At 34.8% G+C, this 15,156-nt stretch overlaps 1 protein-coding gene across 1 annotated transcript; it reads right to left on the reverse strand.

Moving 5' to 3' along the window:
- Positions 1-2,753: 2,753 nt before the first annotated feature.
- LOC121235393 (protein FAR-RED IMPAIRED RESPONSE 1-like) lies at positions 2,754-3,674 on the reverse strand. Its single transcript, XM_041131741.1, has one exon. It carries the CDS (start codon positions 3,672-3,674, stop codon positions 2,754-2,756), a length of 921 nt encoding a protein of 306 aa, XP_040987675.1.
- Between the last annotated feature and the right edge of the window lie 11,482 nt (positions 3,675-15,156).

Consider the following 15,156-nt stretch of genomic DNA (forward strand, 5'->3'; position numbering starts at 1 on the left):
CCTATATTAACATAAAATCATTTTTCAAAATACCCTTGGGCGAAATACAAGACCTTCCCAAAAGAAACCCTAGCTTCAAATTAAAATAACTCCTAAACTACTCTTAAAAACTTCCTTGAAATCCTAGTTCAACAAAATAATAACTTTCCCAACATACCCTTGAATAGGCGCCCCACTTAAGTCCTTCTCATAATAAATTCAAGGAAAATTCTTATTCCAGTCCCCCATTCGGGGTCTGCAATACAGTCTTTTAATGAAACGTAGTGTTTTATTAAATAAATGAAACGCAGTGTTTTATTAAATAAATGAAACACTGCATTTCATGTAAGGAAAAGAATGAACGAGCCCATCGCGCAAACTACCCCCAGACCCCTTCATTGCCCAGACAACCTCCAGACCCCTTCATCGCCCCAGACCCCTTCATCGAGCAGACCAAGCCCATCGCGCAACGCCGTCGCCGTGCCCAAGCGCATCGCCGTCGCCGTCGCCGTCGCCATCTCCATCTTGGTGAGGGATTACCTTTTCTGCGATTTGAGCGGTAGTTGGTGAGGGATTTTCTCTGTGATTTAAAATATTTATTTCTCTATGATTTGCTTGAGCATGAATCTTGAATTGGTTTTGGTTATTTGTAAATTTGTGTTAAGATCTTTACTTGCTTGTATAAAATATTTCTAGTTCTAGAAATGCACTCTACATGTTTGTTCAAATTTGTGAATGGATTCCATATGATAATTTATGCTTGAAGTGTATGTGTTTTTCACTTGCAGACTTGTTGAAGTGTAAGTGTATATCTTTTTCATTAAAATGTCGACTATTAAGAGCAGAAAATGAGAATCACTTGCAGACTTGCCAATAAATTGCCAATCAACCCCTAGGTAGTTAGGCATCCATGGAACATCACCCCCTTGATATTTCCACTTGGTTCCTCTGTTGCATTAAGATGACCATTAAGCTCACCAAAACAAGATAGTGAACCAGATAACCACACATTACTTTAATACTATCATTTACCAACTGTGTAAGTGATTTGTAAAAGGCTCTCTTCTAAAAATGTCTGCTTGATTTTCAATCCCAAGCATGATACCCATGCATGATACCCACTATCATTTACTTAACATTAGGTGCTGCACCTGCACGCATGATACCCACCAGATATTATTAACTGCAGTCTATCATATGTCCTTCATTGTTATTGGTTTTTACCTTGTTTTTGGAACTTTTGGAACTTTGAGAACTTTAAGGAAAAATGTACTAGCTACCCAAACTTTGGGAACTTTGGTTTCTACTAACTTTTATCCATTTTCCTTCTTCCTTTTGCTGGACTAGCAATTACTAAGAGATCATTATCTGATGTAGGCATAACACATTTCTAGCATAACACAGTTTCAAAACTGTTTCTATTTTTGATACGCAATGTCTTCATCGCATTCTTCATCTTCTTCGAATCATACTCCAAAATGTCTATGCGGAGAGATGGCACGCTTAAAATTATCGAGAACAACAAAAAATCCAAGCCGACCCTTTTATTCTTGTCCAAATTACAATAGAGAGGTAACACTAAAAAAATTTGTTAGTGCAACCTTTTTTAGATATTGTTGTATTAATTGTAATTTCTCACACTAATTAGATATTTGTTGCAGGGAAGGCCATACTGCGAGTACTTTTTATGGGCAGATATTGAAGTAGAAAATGAAGGAAAAGTTGTGTGCGAAAGAGAACGTCGCCTCCAAAAAAGAGAGGAATAACTCCAAAAATGGGAGGAATAACTCCAAACGAGGGAGAAAGAGCTCCAATGTGCAAGGGTACAGATGCATAAATCAGAAGATGACATCCAAAATGATCAGGATAAGCTTCAGGGTGTAATGAAAGATATTAACCATACAAGCATGCAACCTGCGTATATTGGGGACTTGCAATTCTAATATTTTATTGTTGGATAGGATCAAGAACAGTTACAAATTAGTAGCAGTGTATATCAAACTGTGTAATGTTGTTAAGTAGGTTGTAATAGATAGGTTTACGACCTTTATCAATATTGTAATATTCAAACCCATCAGACTTGTGAACATTATGAATGGTTATGAGAAGTATTTTCCTTGCACTATATTTCATGTATTTTGTTCAGCATTGAATAAAACTCATGAGATTATAACTTTGAACCAACACTTTAATATAAGCATCCAACACTTTGATCAATCCTCATTCCGAACAATAATAACATATCTCATACCCATAACATTTCAACCAAGTGAAATGGTATAAATATCCAATGTTACATCAATACACCAAGTTTACAAGAATACAAAGTAGAGTTATACAGCTGAAGTTATGAACTTTTCCCAACATATCAGTCTACAACGTCTTCAAATCTCAAATACTTTGATGGGGGCAGCAGTTTACCATGTCTTTCATCAATCATCAAGAGCGCCAGGACATGCGAAGTTCACCTGCAAGTAGTTTGAAATATTTTGTAAAACATCATGCAAAACTCAACATTATTTGTTCAAAATATAGACAAAAAGGAATATTATTTAACATTTACCTGAGAAATAACGCTTTGTTGTGTGCCAAGCAGCTACGAAACAACAGCTTCTGGTGTGTCATGCAATATTACTGATTCTGTGGGGTTTAATACATTTTCTATCCGTGATGGGGGCTACATTTGAATACATAAACAAATGACATAACTTATTCATAAATTTGTTAAAACTATATCAAAATCACATTATTTAAATCTTCCATACATTCTTTCTTTATCGCTTGCCACTAGCCTTTTTATTTTTGGTTTGTAACTTCTCTATTGTAGGTTGTCTCCTCTTTGATGGGGGCCTACCTTTGCCTCTGACAACACGAGGGCTCAACACTTTCTTCAAACTTCCAGTTTCGGCATCAATGGAAGCATGAGTGCTTGCAACTGTAGCCAGGGGCTTCGATTTAGTGTAAATTTCATTCATTGCCTTCAGCTTCTGTGTCATGTGCAGAGAATTATCTTCGTTTTCACATGCATTTGTAGCTACTTGGTAACATAATTTTATCAAACCAGAGTATCGACTAGCAGCTGGTTTACCACTCAAGTCGTCGTAACTACTTCGAATGAGACCATATCTACGTTTAATGTCCTTCCTCCACCTCTCCATAATGTACTTTTCCGACAACACTTGGACATCCCTTGCAGCAAAGATTGAAATAATGTGCCTACATATAATCCCTCTCATCTCAAATAGTCCACACATGCACTTTGTCTCACACTCATCTTCATTGAAGTACGCCTGCAAAGTTGACTTCTTGATGCCATCTTCAACTACCATTTGGTCATTAACTTGATACGTGGTAATTGCCCCTTCTGTTTTTATGGCAACACAATGAGAGTAGATAATCCCCATTACTTCTGATTGCATTTCCTTAAATTTAGAATTCGTGTACGCAGCTTGAAATTTTTTCTCCACGGGTAAATGAGATATACAAGGGACTGTGCAATTGAATGAGTGGAAATCCGCTGCCATGTCATTCTCTACTTTCTTCCTCAGTGCATTGTTGAATTGATCAATGAATTCTTTCAACGTAGTCCCTGAATGTACATATCCATCAAAAAAGGCATTCATGCTCTCACTCCTCTGAGTTGTGCTCATCCCAGCACAAAATGTATTTTTCAGGTATACGGGAACCCAATACATTCGCTCACTATAGAGACTTTGAAACCATGCATTTTCCTTCAAATTGTAAGTGTCAATAAACATCTCCCAAGACAAACTCGTCAGAAGTCTGAGAATCATAAACACATCTCTGCAATACACTTTTCAACCCACACTTAAATTCAGCATGTGAGCTCAACTTCTCTGGTAGTTTTCTCATTATGTGCCACAAACAGTATCTATGCCGAGTATTTGGAAAGACTGTTGCAATAGCATTTTTCATGGCCCTGTCTTGATCAGTGATGATAGCTTTTAGCGCCCTCACATCATACATTTCAACCAAGTGTCAAATAACCAAACAAATGTTTCAGTATTTTCACTCGATATCAAACCTGCTCCCAAAAGTATTGACTGTCCATGGTGGTTAACACCAACAAACGGAGCAAATGGCATGCCATATCTATTTGTTAGGTATGTTGTATCAAATATCACAACATCCCCAAAATAATCATATGTTGCTCTGCTGTGTGCATTGGCCCAAAAGACATTTTTTAATCGACCTTCATCATCCAAATCCATCGATGAGTAAAACCCATCATTCTTATACTGCATCCTCTCAAAATAACCACGAAGTGCATCAGCACCTCATTTTCCAAGTCTAAGGTGTCAAGCCTTGTCTATATAATTATTTGCATCTTTTTCAATAAATGGAAGTTTCTCAAAACCACCAACCTCGACAACCAATGCGTTAAAACTTTTAGCCATACCTATGCCTGCCTTGTCATTAATATCTAACTACCTCTTCATGGAATCATCAATTGCGCGATTACATCTAAAAAATCTTGTCTTTTGTGGACTTAACCCATGGTTATATGCATTGTAGACAGTAGTTATACATAAGACACCATCAGCCAAAACTGCATTAATTCTCGCCTTACAATCAGTATTCGTTGTCGGGCGTGGTTTAGAAATGTTGGTAATACATTTCCTTGCCTTACCACCACGAGCACACCCAAGTGTTACATATCTAACACTCTCATCATCTTCCATTTTACTTTAGGTCATTATGCCGAATCCAGACTGTCTCCCATATTGCTTGTAGTAGTAAATGAGTTCTTTCTCAGTTTTAAAAAACATCCCCAGTGTTGGCTCTGAAACCCCATCATCATCAGTTCCCGACGTTGGCTCTAAAACCACATCATCATCATCATCATTCCCCAACACTACAACATGATTATCAATCACTACCTCACCATCTCTCACATTTGGGATAATCCATATAATTACTGCTTTCTGAAAAAAATAGTGGTCGCCTAGTAGATGTGCATTCTTCCCCTTTCTCCATCAAGAACAATCTTCATTTATTTAAAGCACAACATGAAAGTAAAAATATATATATATATATATATATTTAAAGCACAACAAATTAGCAAACCTGACAGCCAAGAATAGAAAACAATTGAAGTAAAAGTTAATAAATGCTAGAAACAAACTTCAGAAGTATGATTATGTTTCTAACATAGGCAATATATGTTAGTAGAAGCAAATGAAATAGGTAAAATCATGTATACTGTTTTTTTTTTTTTTTTATAACTAGAAATAATCTAGTTAAATCTTTGACTCATTCTTGTTTAATGTTGTTTTTGCCTATTATGGAATCATGTATACACTAATCCCATATGAAAAAAAATGCCCCTTCTATTTTTTTTGTTGGATACAGATCTGTTGGGACTCACAAACACATTAAAGAAGTGTAAGTTGCATGCAGGTAATAGTATTTATCCAACAAGTAGCGTGAATACCACTCATAAACACATTAATGTGAGTTCATTGTTTCATGCTTTATGCAGCAAAAACTCAAAAACCAGATCCTATGTAATAATATGATAATACACCCATGGGTCATAGTCGGAGTTTGCAAACTGAAATAATTGAGGGAAAGAGTGCACAGCTCAGAGGACTGTGCTTTCCCCAGACTCAGCCAACACATGGACTGTGCTTTCTCCAGACTCAGCCAACACATGTTACACATATTTGTGCAGCAGGACTAGGGCTGCAAATGGTCCGGTCCGGCGATGGACCGAATATTTTCGGTCCATCATTTTTCCAGACTGGACCGAACCGAACACCCAAAGGGACCGAACCGGCCTAATTTTTTTATTTTTTTAAATAATTAATAAAAAAATTTATTTAAAATACTAAATTAAATTAAGTGACTTATTAATGTGAATTATGTAACAAACTCAATAAAAAAATATTTTATATGGTCAATGATAATAAATTAGATGAAAATTATATTATTAATTTATATAATTACTATATAATTAACTAATTGATATTATATATTAGTTAATTCATAGAATATTAACAAGTGTTAATAACATATTTAAAATTTTATATTGTTAATAGTGATAAGTTAGATGAAGATATATATAAAATATTGTTAATTTATAGAATATTAACAAGTATTAATAATATATTTAAAATTTTATATTGTTAATTATACAATTATATATAAAATATATATAACTTTTTTTTTTCATTCGGTCCGGTTCAGTCAGGAAAAACCCTTGACCGTGGACCGAACCGAAACTTTTCGGTCCTCTAAAATGCTGACTGGACCGGACCAGTCTAAGTCTCGGTTCGAACCGAAATGGTCTGTCCTGTCGGTCCGATCGGACCGTTTAGCACCCCTAAGCAGGACTAGCTAAAACATGAAATCAGTGTGTGGATAATCCAGAGTGCAAACTAGCTAAGTTTCAGATAATAGTGTATGTCCCGGCAAGGAATTGGAGTCCAATGTGTGCTCCTAAAGTTAGAAAACATCCCTGCAAGATAGAATTCATCCCAGAAGGTAAATGAACCTTTCTCTTCTGCATTCGCTATTCCTATTCCGCAAAAGCTTTTATGCATAACCCCAACAAGGTGCTTCAGTTAAAACAACCTATGATGTATGTAAATAAACAAGTGCAAATCAAGGTTCTCTACCAAGGAGGTCGTCAGCAGTCGATGGTGGAGAAGGTCATTCCGTCGATGGTGGGTTGAGGGTGGTCGTCGATGGTGGAGGAGAGAGTCGTTCGGGTTGAGGGGCACGCACAACGCAGAGGGAAACGTATGCCTGGCTTATTTGAATTTGGAGAAAATTTGCTTCAGATTTAGGTTGTAGAGAATGAAGGGTAATTTTGTCAATTCATACTTTAAAATGAGGATAAAATAGTCATTTCATGAACTAGGACTACAATACAGTCCTCTTAAGAGGACTGTATATAGAACTACTTTAGACTTAATTATTCTAAACTAATAAAATAAGTTTTTTAAATGAATTAAACAAGTTGAAAGTCTTCAAGTGCTGAAAGCCTTCAAGTGCTGAAAGCCTTCAAGTCATATTGTTGCCCTCTTCCATAGCTTGTATCAAATGAATCAAAACTGAGTCTTCATCCCTCAAACCCATCTTGAATGTTGGGCTCTTGCTAGACTCGTCACAAGTGGATTGCACCAATCCTTGCATTGTCTCCTTCATCTTCTTAGCTCTTGACCTTGTAATTGGCCCATCTGGAACTTGTAAAGGATATTTAAGACTAGGTCCATGTTGGTGCCCATCGTTCCCCCTCTCCTCAAAAGCATTCGACCTCGAATCTTCACCTACATTAGAAGGAAAAAGGTCAAAAACATTGAAAGTAGCAGACACATTGTACTCACCTGGAAGATCCACTTTATATGCATTGTCATTAATTTTCTCATGAATTTAGAACGGTCCATCTTCTCGAGGATGCAAATTAGTCTGTCTATGGGTTGGAAATCTTTTTTTGCGTATGTGAACCCAAACCCAAACCCAATTTCCTGGTTCAAAGATGACACGCCTTCGCCCTTTATTGGCTTGGGAAGCAAACCTCTCATTCTTTTGGGCAATTTGAAGTCATACCCTCTCATGAAGTGACTTCACAAACTCCGCCTTCTTTTGTCCATCCAAACTACTCCTGTCATCAACAAGTAAAGGCGTCAAATCTAAAAGAGTAAATTGATTAAGTCTATAAATAATTTTAAAAGGTGAAACTTTAGTAGTAGCATGAACACTCCAATTATATGTAAAGTCAATGAATGGAAAATGATACTTCCACAAACGATCATGCAACACGTCTAAAATCTTCTTTGCACTAAAATGACCACACCGATTATATGCAAACTCAGTGAAAGGCAAATGATACTTTCACAAACGTTCATGCAACAAGTCAATGAATGGCAAATGATACTCCCACAAACGTTCATGCAACACGTCTAAAATCTTCTTTACACCAAAATGACCACTCCAATTATATGCAAACTCAATGAAAGGCAAATGATACTCTCGTAAACGTTCATGCAACAAGTCAATGAATGGCAAATGATACTCCCACAAACGTTCATGCAACACGTCTAAAATCTTCTTTACACCAAAATGACCCAACAAACCACATCCATGCACTAGCATCTCATGCATAAGACTAGTAGGCTCACAAAGTTTATTCTCTATAAACAAATACCAATCTAGTCTATAGCACTTACCAAACGATGCATTCTCACAACTCCATACACACTAGCAAAGTCATCATCATTAGAATACAATTTCTTATCATATTCAAATCTCAGTAATTTTGCATCTAAAATGAATACAAGGACATACCTTCTTGCTAAAACATCAACCACAAAATATTTCTTACCTTGTGTGTATTTGATTACATGCAGAAAAGTCTCAATACATTCTTCCCATTTAGTATGCATTCTAGTCAACAACTTATCTTATCCCTTCAAGTGTGTCAAGGACTCATGTTCTTTAAAGAAAGGTCGGGTAGAAATTGTCGCACCTAGCAAATTAAGGTAGTGCTCTATCTCCCTAATAGGTGGCAATCCACTAAACACACCGTCAGGATACACAACCTCATATCCCTGCAACAAATAGATAACAACACTAGGCACATCAAATTCCTTAGTATTAAGACTCGTCTTAGCATAAAAACTCACTTTTCTCTTTATTTTTCTCTCATTTTCTTCACTTTCTCTTTTCTTTCCTCTCTTTTTCTTTTTCACTCTCTTTTTTCCTTTCACTCTCTTTTTTCATTTCACTCTCTTTTTTCTGTCACTCTTTTTTTCTTTATCTTTTTTTTGAACTCTCAACCTCACAATTGTTTTTCAACTCATTCTCTCTTTTTTGTCTCTCATTTTTCTCTCTTTCTCCCTTTCGGCCTCACTATTTCTTTTTTTTCCAATCTCACATTCACTCTTGCTTTTTAGCTCAATCTCACTTTCACTCTTGCTTTTTAGTTCAATCTCTTTTTCACTTTTTCTTTTTTGATCACTCTCACTTGCACTCTTTCTTTTTTTATCACTCTCATTTTTGCTCCTTTTTTTTTTTAGCAATCTCACTTTTCAGTTTCAGTTGGTCCTCATAGACCTGTGTTGGAGTTAAAGGAGCAAGCTTGATTTTTTTCCATCCTTTTCAAAACAGTATATGTTTCTTAACCCATCATGGATCACCTTCCTATCATACTGTCACGACTTCCTCAACAAAATATGGCCAACATGCATAGGCACTACATCACAAAGCAATACATCCTGATATTTCCCAATTGAAAAAGAAATTAGCACTTGCTTATTTACTCTAACCTCCTCAAAATCACTCAACAACTGCAACTTGTATGGTCTAGGGTGTTTTATGGTAGGTAAATTCAATTTCTCAACTAAAGTAGTGCTAGCCAAATTAATACAACTCATCCCATCAATGATCATACTACATACCTTGTTGTTGATATGACATCTAGTATGAAAAATGTTCTCTCTCTACTGCTCTGTATCATCCATCATAATTTGTGCATTGAGAGCACGCCTGACAACAAGAGACCTACCATACTCTTCATTCTTACACTTATGTTTAATACTAGGCTCACGTCTCCTCTTATCTCTCCTACCTTACAGATTTCTAATCACTTCTTCTTGATGATCCATCTTATCCCTCACTTCACCCAATACAAAGTTCAACCTCTCAAATTGTTGTTGCATGGTTTGCAACACAAAAGATGAGTTATCTGTCATCCCCTTTTGTGATGAGTCACTCTAATGCGACATCGTAATGTGCTGCATAAAAAGAATGTTAGTAGAAAACCTCACACACTCCCTTACATGTTTACATTCAAATAATGTCACTTCACTCGTGTTTCACTCTTAATTGATTTTTTTCCGATAATAGTCTCATACTCTCTTGCCTTTTACATCAAGAGGTTTTCCACTCAAGTTCTTTAAGAACTAGTTAAACTAAATCAAGACAATACAACCTTGTTTTATTCCAATCAGTAATATAGATCCAAGAAACAAGAATAAGAAATAAGGAAGGAATAAAATGACACGAGACTCAAGGAATTTATATGAGAGAAAGAGTAATTATAAAACAAGATACCAACTAGAAAGATGTATTCAGCCCCATTGATGATAAACCTCAATCAACAAATGTCTTTATTTCTCTTTGTTGTAACTATGTAGCAACCATTGAGTATGCTACATTTTCTTCTTCTTCTTCTTCTTCTTCTTCTTTTTGAAAATTTTCTTTTATTTTCCTTTCTTTTCTTTTATTTTCTCTTTTTTTCTGTAATTCAATCACAAACAGTAATATTCAATTGTGAAAATCAAGCAATTGAATTCAAAAACACAAGAATTGACAATGAACTCGAAAAGAATCAATGGAACGGCACTCCAAGCAATTGACAAACTTAGACATGCAAGAAACCCTAGAATTTTGAAACCCTAAGTGATGCAAATTTAAGCCAAACCAAAAACCCTAAGAGTTTCAACAGCCTACTTTTTGTTTCTTTTTTTTTATTTTTTTTATTTTTTTTATTTTTTTACAAACCTAAAATAATGAAGCCTTAGAATTAAAATTTAAAGATGCAAGAACTAAAAGATAGAATCAGACTTGATTGGAAACCTGGCTCTGAATACTAAATAATATGAACCCATAGGAATAGAATCCTTTGAACTCACAATCAATTTGAAAACTCAACCAAGAAAGCCAAAATCAAGTCAATGGATGGAGAACCTAGACCTGTTAAGAACTCGTTTCAAGAACTTAGATTATATTAAAATCTAAACTCGTTGAAGAACTTGTCTCAAGAACCTAGATTACAAAGAGGAACGCCACAAAGGTTGTGATTTACTTTTGATAAGTTTAAAAGTTCAATCAAGAACAAGAGGAGTAAACTCAATTAACAATGAATAAATTCATCAAATTTTATAAACTGATAAAAATAAGGCTACAAAGAGTATTTAAACCAAAATCTAATTAAAACCCTAGCCAAAATAAATCTCCATCTTCCAAAAATACTCCTAAGTGAATAGTGTCATCCTACAGTACTCGGCTATAGTAACTTACGTATCTCAATCCCCTAAAAATCCTAGGTTAACATAAAATCCTTTCCCAAAATACCCTTGGGAAAAATACAAGGCCTTCCCAAAAGAAACTCTAGCTGCAAATTAAAATAACTCCTAAACTACTCTTAAAAACTTCTTTTGAAATCCTAGTTCAACAAAATAATAACTTTCTCAACATGCCATTGAATAGGCACCCCCCTTAAGTCATTCTCATAATAATCTCAATTATTCTAAACTAATAAAATAAGTCCTTTAAATGAATTAAAAAAGTTGAAAGCCTTCAAGCGCCCATGGCCTTGAAGTCATGTTGTTGCCCTCTTCCATAGCTTGTATCAAATGAATCAAAACTGAATCTTCATCCCTCAAGCCCATCTTAATGTTGGGCTCTTGCTAGACTCGTCCAAATAGATTGCACCAATCCTTGCATTGCCTCCTTCATCTTCTTGGCTCTTGACCTTGCAATTGGCCAATCTAAAACTTGCAAAAGATCTTTAAGACTATGTTCATGTTGGTGCCCATCACTCACTCTCTCTCTCTCTCGTCAGGGTCCCATTCCGCGACCAGGTGAGGGAAATTTTGGTATTTTCTCTCTTGAGTTTGAGTTTTGGACTATTAAGTGCCGAAACCCTAATACTCTTAGATCTACTCTTAGATCTAAGATGTGGCTTTGAGTTGTTTTTGCTTTTTTGTTCTAGATCCACTCTTAGATCTGATCTGATAATTTGCATTATATTTTCTATTTATTTGTAGATCTTAGAATCCTTGATGTGCTCTGATATCTGGGTTGTTTTTTTTTTTTTAGGGTTGTTTTTTGAGTCGTGGAGATCTGGTATATGACTTTAATGTTCTTAGAAAATCAGTTGCTTGCATTATTTCGTGGAGATCTACTTTTCAAACAAAAAAACATAGTTTAAAAACATAATAATATGAGTTTTTTTCTGGTTGAATAAAGTATCTCCTTCACATGAGTGCTTGTTCTGTTTTTCGAATTTACAAGTGTTGGATTGATATTTGGATCTTATGCTGGGTTTGCCCACACTTCTGGTTGGGGATTGCCATTAGAAACATCATATGTTTGATAAAATGGTAGTCTTTATGTAAATAAAATAAATCATTTGAGATTAAATAGACAGTTATGCTTGTAAATAAATATATAAGGATATTAGCAAAAAATGTATATCTAATGTGTTCCCTTTGCCAACTAAGCATAGCAAGAAAGAAGGGTGAGGAGTGGCATGTGTTGGGGCTTCTCATACTTGACTTTCTTGCCTTCTTATTATTTGTTTTAATTTGTTATGTTGTCCATGGAGTGCTACTATCAATGCTACTATCAAACTCTATATGTAAGAATGACCAGTGCTTAACATACTTCTTCCAATATGATCTTATTCTATCCTCAAGTTAGCTTATTCTAAAAATCTTCAATTACTTATCCCAAAAAAAAGTGATAGTGTAATTCAAAAAGTGAAATCAACCTTTTCTTCTGATGCTTAAAAAACCTGATGCAATATGCAAAAAGTGATAGTGCAACTCTGGTGCTGTCGCTAATTTAAAAATAACTGGTAACATGCCTAGAATCAATATCACTTCTACTAACCGAAAACCAGGTAGTTGTCATGAGTAATTTTGGACTATATATTTTTTCTCTAACATGAATTCATGAACAAGTCAACAACATAGCTGACTATGAGATAGGATATTTTTGTTTGTCTTTTTTTTTTTTTTTTTTTTTTTTTTTTTTTTTTTTTTTTTTGCTCAAAGGTAAAAACACATGAAGGCAGAAGATTTCATATTGCTTAAGCCTTTTGCTTTGTTTTTCTCTCTGAGAGTCTTTTCAGAGTGGATTGAGATGGAGTTTGTGGGATGTTGTGGGGTTACAAGCTATTTATTTAACTGATTTCCATTTCTTTTGCTTTATATATATTAATGTGCAAGGGGATGCCATGGCATGCCTCTGGTTTCTAGAAGCTCGACATGTTTTGGAATTGTAATAGAAGCTCGACGTGCAAAGGGAGCAGTGAAGGAGATCTGGCACCAAGTATTCTAGAAGATCTTCCTGATTAAACTAATGATGATCAATCATGGCTTGTAATTTTGTGTTTTGTAATATAATGTATAAAATATCAAATAATGTAATATGTAATAGTGCGTTGCATTATATGTTGCATGCATTTTATATGATAAATATTAAATTTCTTTTTTCTAGATGCAGTTAGTTAAAAAGATAATTAGTTGTTTTATATATAAAAAATATGTTTTTCAAAATTTTTTCTTGAAAAAAATGTAATAGAATATAGGCTTCTAGATTAAAAAAAATGATTTTCAGCATTATCCTTTTCTTAAAAAAATTTAATAATATAGCCTTTGTATTTAAAAAAAAAAAACTATCAAGGTACAACCTGGAACCCAGATTTTCGGGTAGTAAAAACCTAGATACATCCGAGTTCCGGCCCAGGTTATAACCTGGGTATACCCAGTCCGGAACCTGGCGTAGGTTTGAAATCAGGGTTCCGGACCAGGTATACCAGAATATCCGGTCCGAAACCCAGATGAACAATCCTACGTACACAAGTGAAAGATTATATGGGCTTGAAAATTTAAAGCCTTTCTTAGGAGATGTCTTGTTTGCGTAGAATCTTGGTGGGGTTGGCTTAAGAAAGCCTTGAACTTGACTTATTGTGATTGGTCCTAAGTAGTATTGAAATATACATACATATATAGGGTTTAATTGGACTTGAAATTAAGAATGCAGGTCGGTTCGTATGGGAGAAATAGGCTTAAGTGGACTTAATGGGCTTTTAGGTGAAACGAGCTTGATGGAGTTCTTGACCTAAGTAGCGTAATGGGCTTTGTAGTTTAGATGGAGCATTCGGCATAATAGATATCTATTTAAATAATAATAATATATAATGTTATTCTTCATCTCTTTTATCATCATTCTCATATTATTTCATGATATAATATGGCATTAAATGATTAGATATTATTTATTATATTTTACTTGTGAACCTATTATTTAATATCACATCAAGAAATGCTGTGATGATGATGAAAAAGATTATGATAAATAAATTTTTTCATTCAAAAAAAAAATTGATAGCCTGAGAACCGAAATAAGAAGAGGAGGGTGAATGGCGAATTGGAGCTTCGAAACTTGCAAGATGTCGTGAACTCTTTGCATGAAGGCAAATCTTGTTTATTTTTAGTATTGAGTGATACAAGACTATTTTTTACTCTTATTAAGTGTTGTTAACGTTTTTATTCTAGAGGTTTTCTTTATATAAAGTACTATGATTTTATGAATTTTTATTATGCAATATTTTATACATGGTGCTAAATTGAGATTTTCTTTTATAAGTAATAAGTGAAGCCATTAAATGAAATATTATGCAGGGAGGCCGGATTAGCTTCAGTGGGCAGGTGAGAAATTACCAAAATATATATATATATATATATATATATATATATGAGTGAACCACAACATAGAAGGAATGAAGCCATTAAATGAAATGACAATGAAAATGGGGGCAAGAAATCTTAGGTACCAGTTGCCGCCCAGTTTCTTCTCTAATTCCAGCTGCTGCTGATGCATAGTTCACTCCTTTCAGTATTTCTTGGCCTCTTGCACTCACATAGGGAGGTATGTAATCATCGAAGCCTAAAAGCTCAGCTGTAGATGTACCCAATAAAAACAGTTCTCTTTTTTTTTTCACTCTATTAAATCAATTCAAAACTAGAAACAAATAAATCAGTAGGGAAAAAGGATGTCTAGTTGGGAAGTACAGATATTCTCAGGGCTGTTAAACAATTTGACTTTTCCCATGGCCTTTTGATTAGCTTATTGGAACTCTTTTCTTTCGCACTTTAATACAACTAATGGAAAATGTCTTTCTCTGGGAAAAAGCATAATCTCGGGTTGAATTGTTAGTGTTCGGCACCCTTTAATACGAATAATTTAATATTTCATTTTCTAAAGACAACAAAACATAAAATTGTAGTCTCCTTGAGCAGGGAACTGCCTTTTTCATAATAATGATGAGGCTGATAGTTGCTACTGTGTCTCCATAGCAATAGCTACCTTATGTTGTAAGAGTATTTAGCTGAATTTTCCATAAATAACACTTCAGAA

The sequence above is a fragment of the Juglans microcarpa x Juglans regia genome, chromosome 6D (assembly GCF_004785595.1).
Source record: "Juglans microcarpa x Juglans regia isolate MS1-56 chromosome 6D, Jm3101_v1.0, whole genome shotgun sequence".
Classification (NCBI taxonomy): domain Eukaryota; kingdom Viridiplantae; phylum Streptophyta; class Magnoliopsida; order Fagales; family Juglandaceae; genus Juglans; species Juglans microcarpa x Juglans regia.

What these genes read in the sequence shown, in the direction of transcription:
- LOC121235393 (XM_041131741.1), bottom strand. Translation starts at nt 3,674, where the DNA reads ATGTATTGGGTTCCCGTATACCTGAAAAATACATTTTGTGCTGGGATG.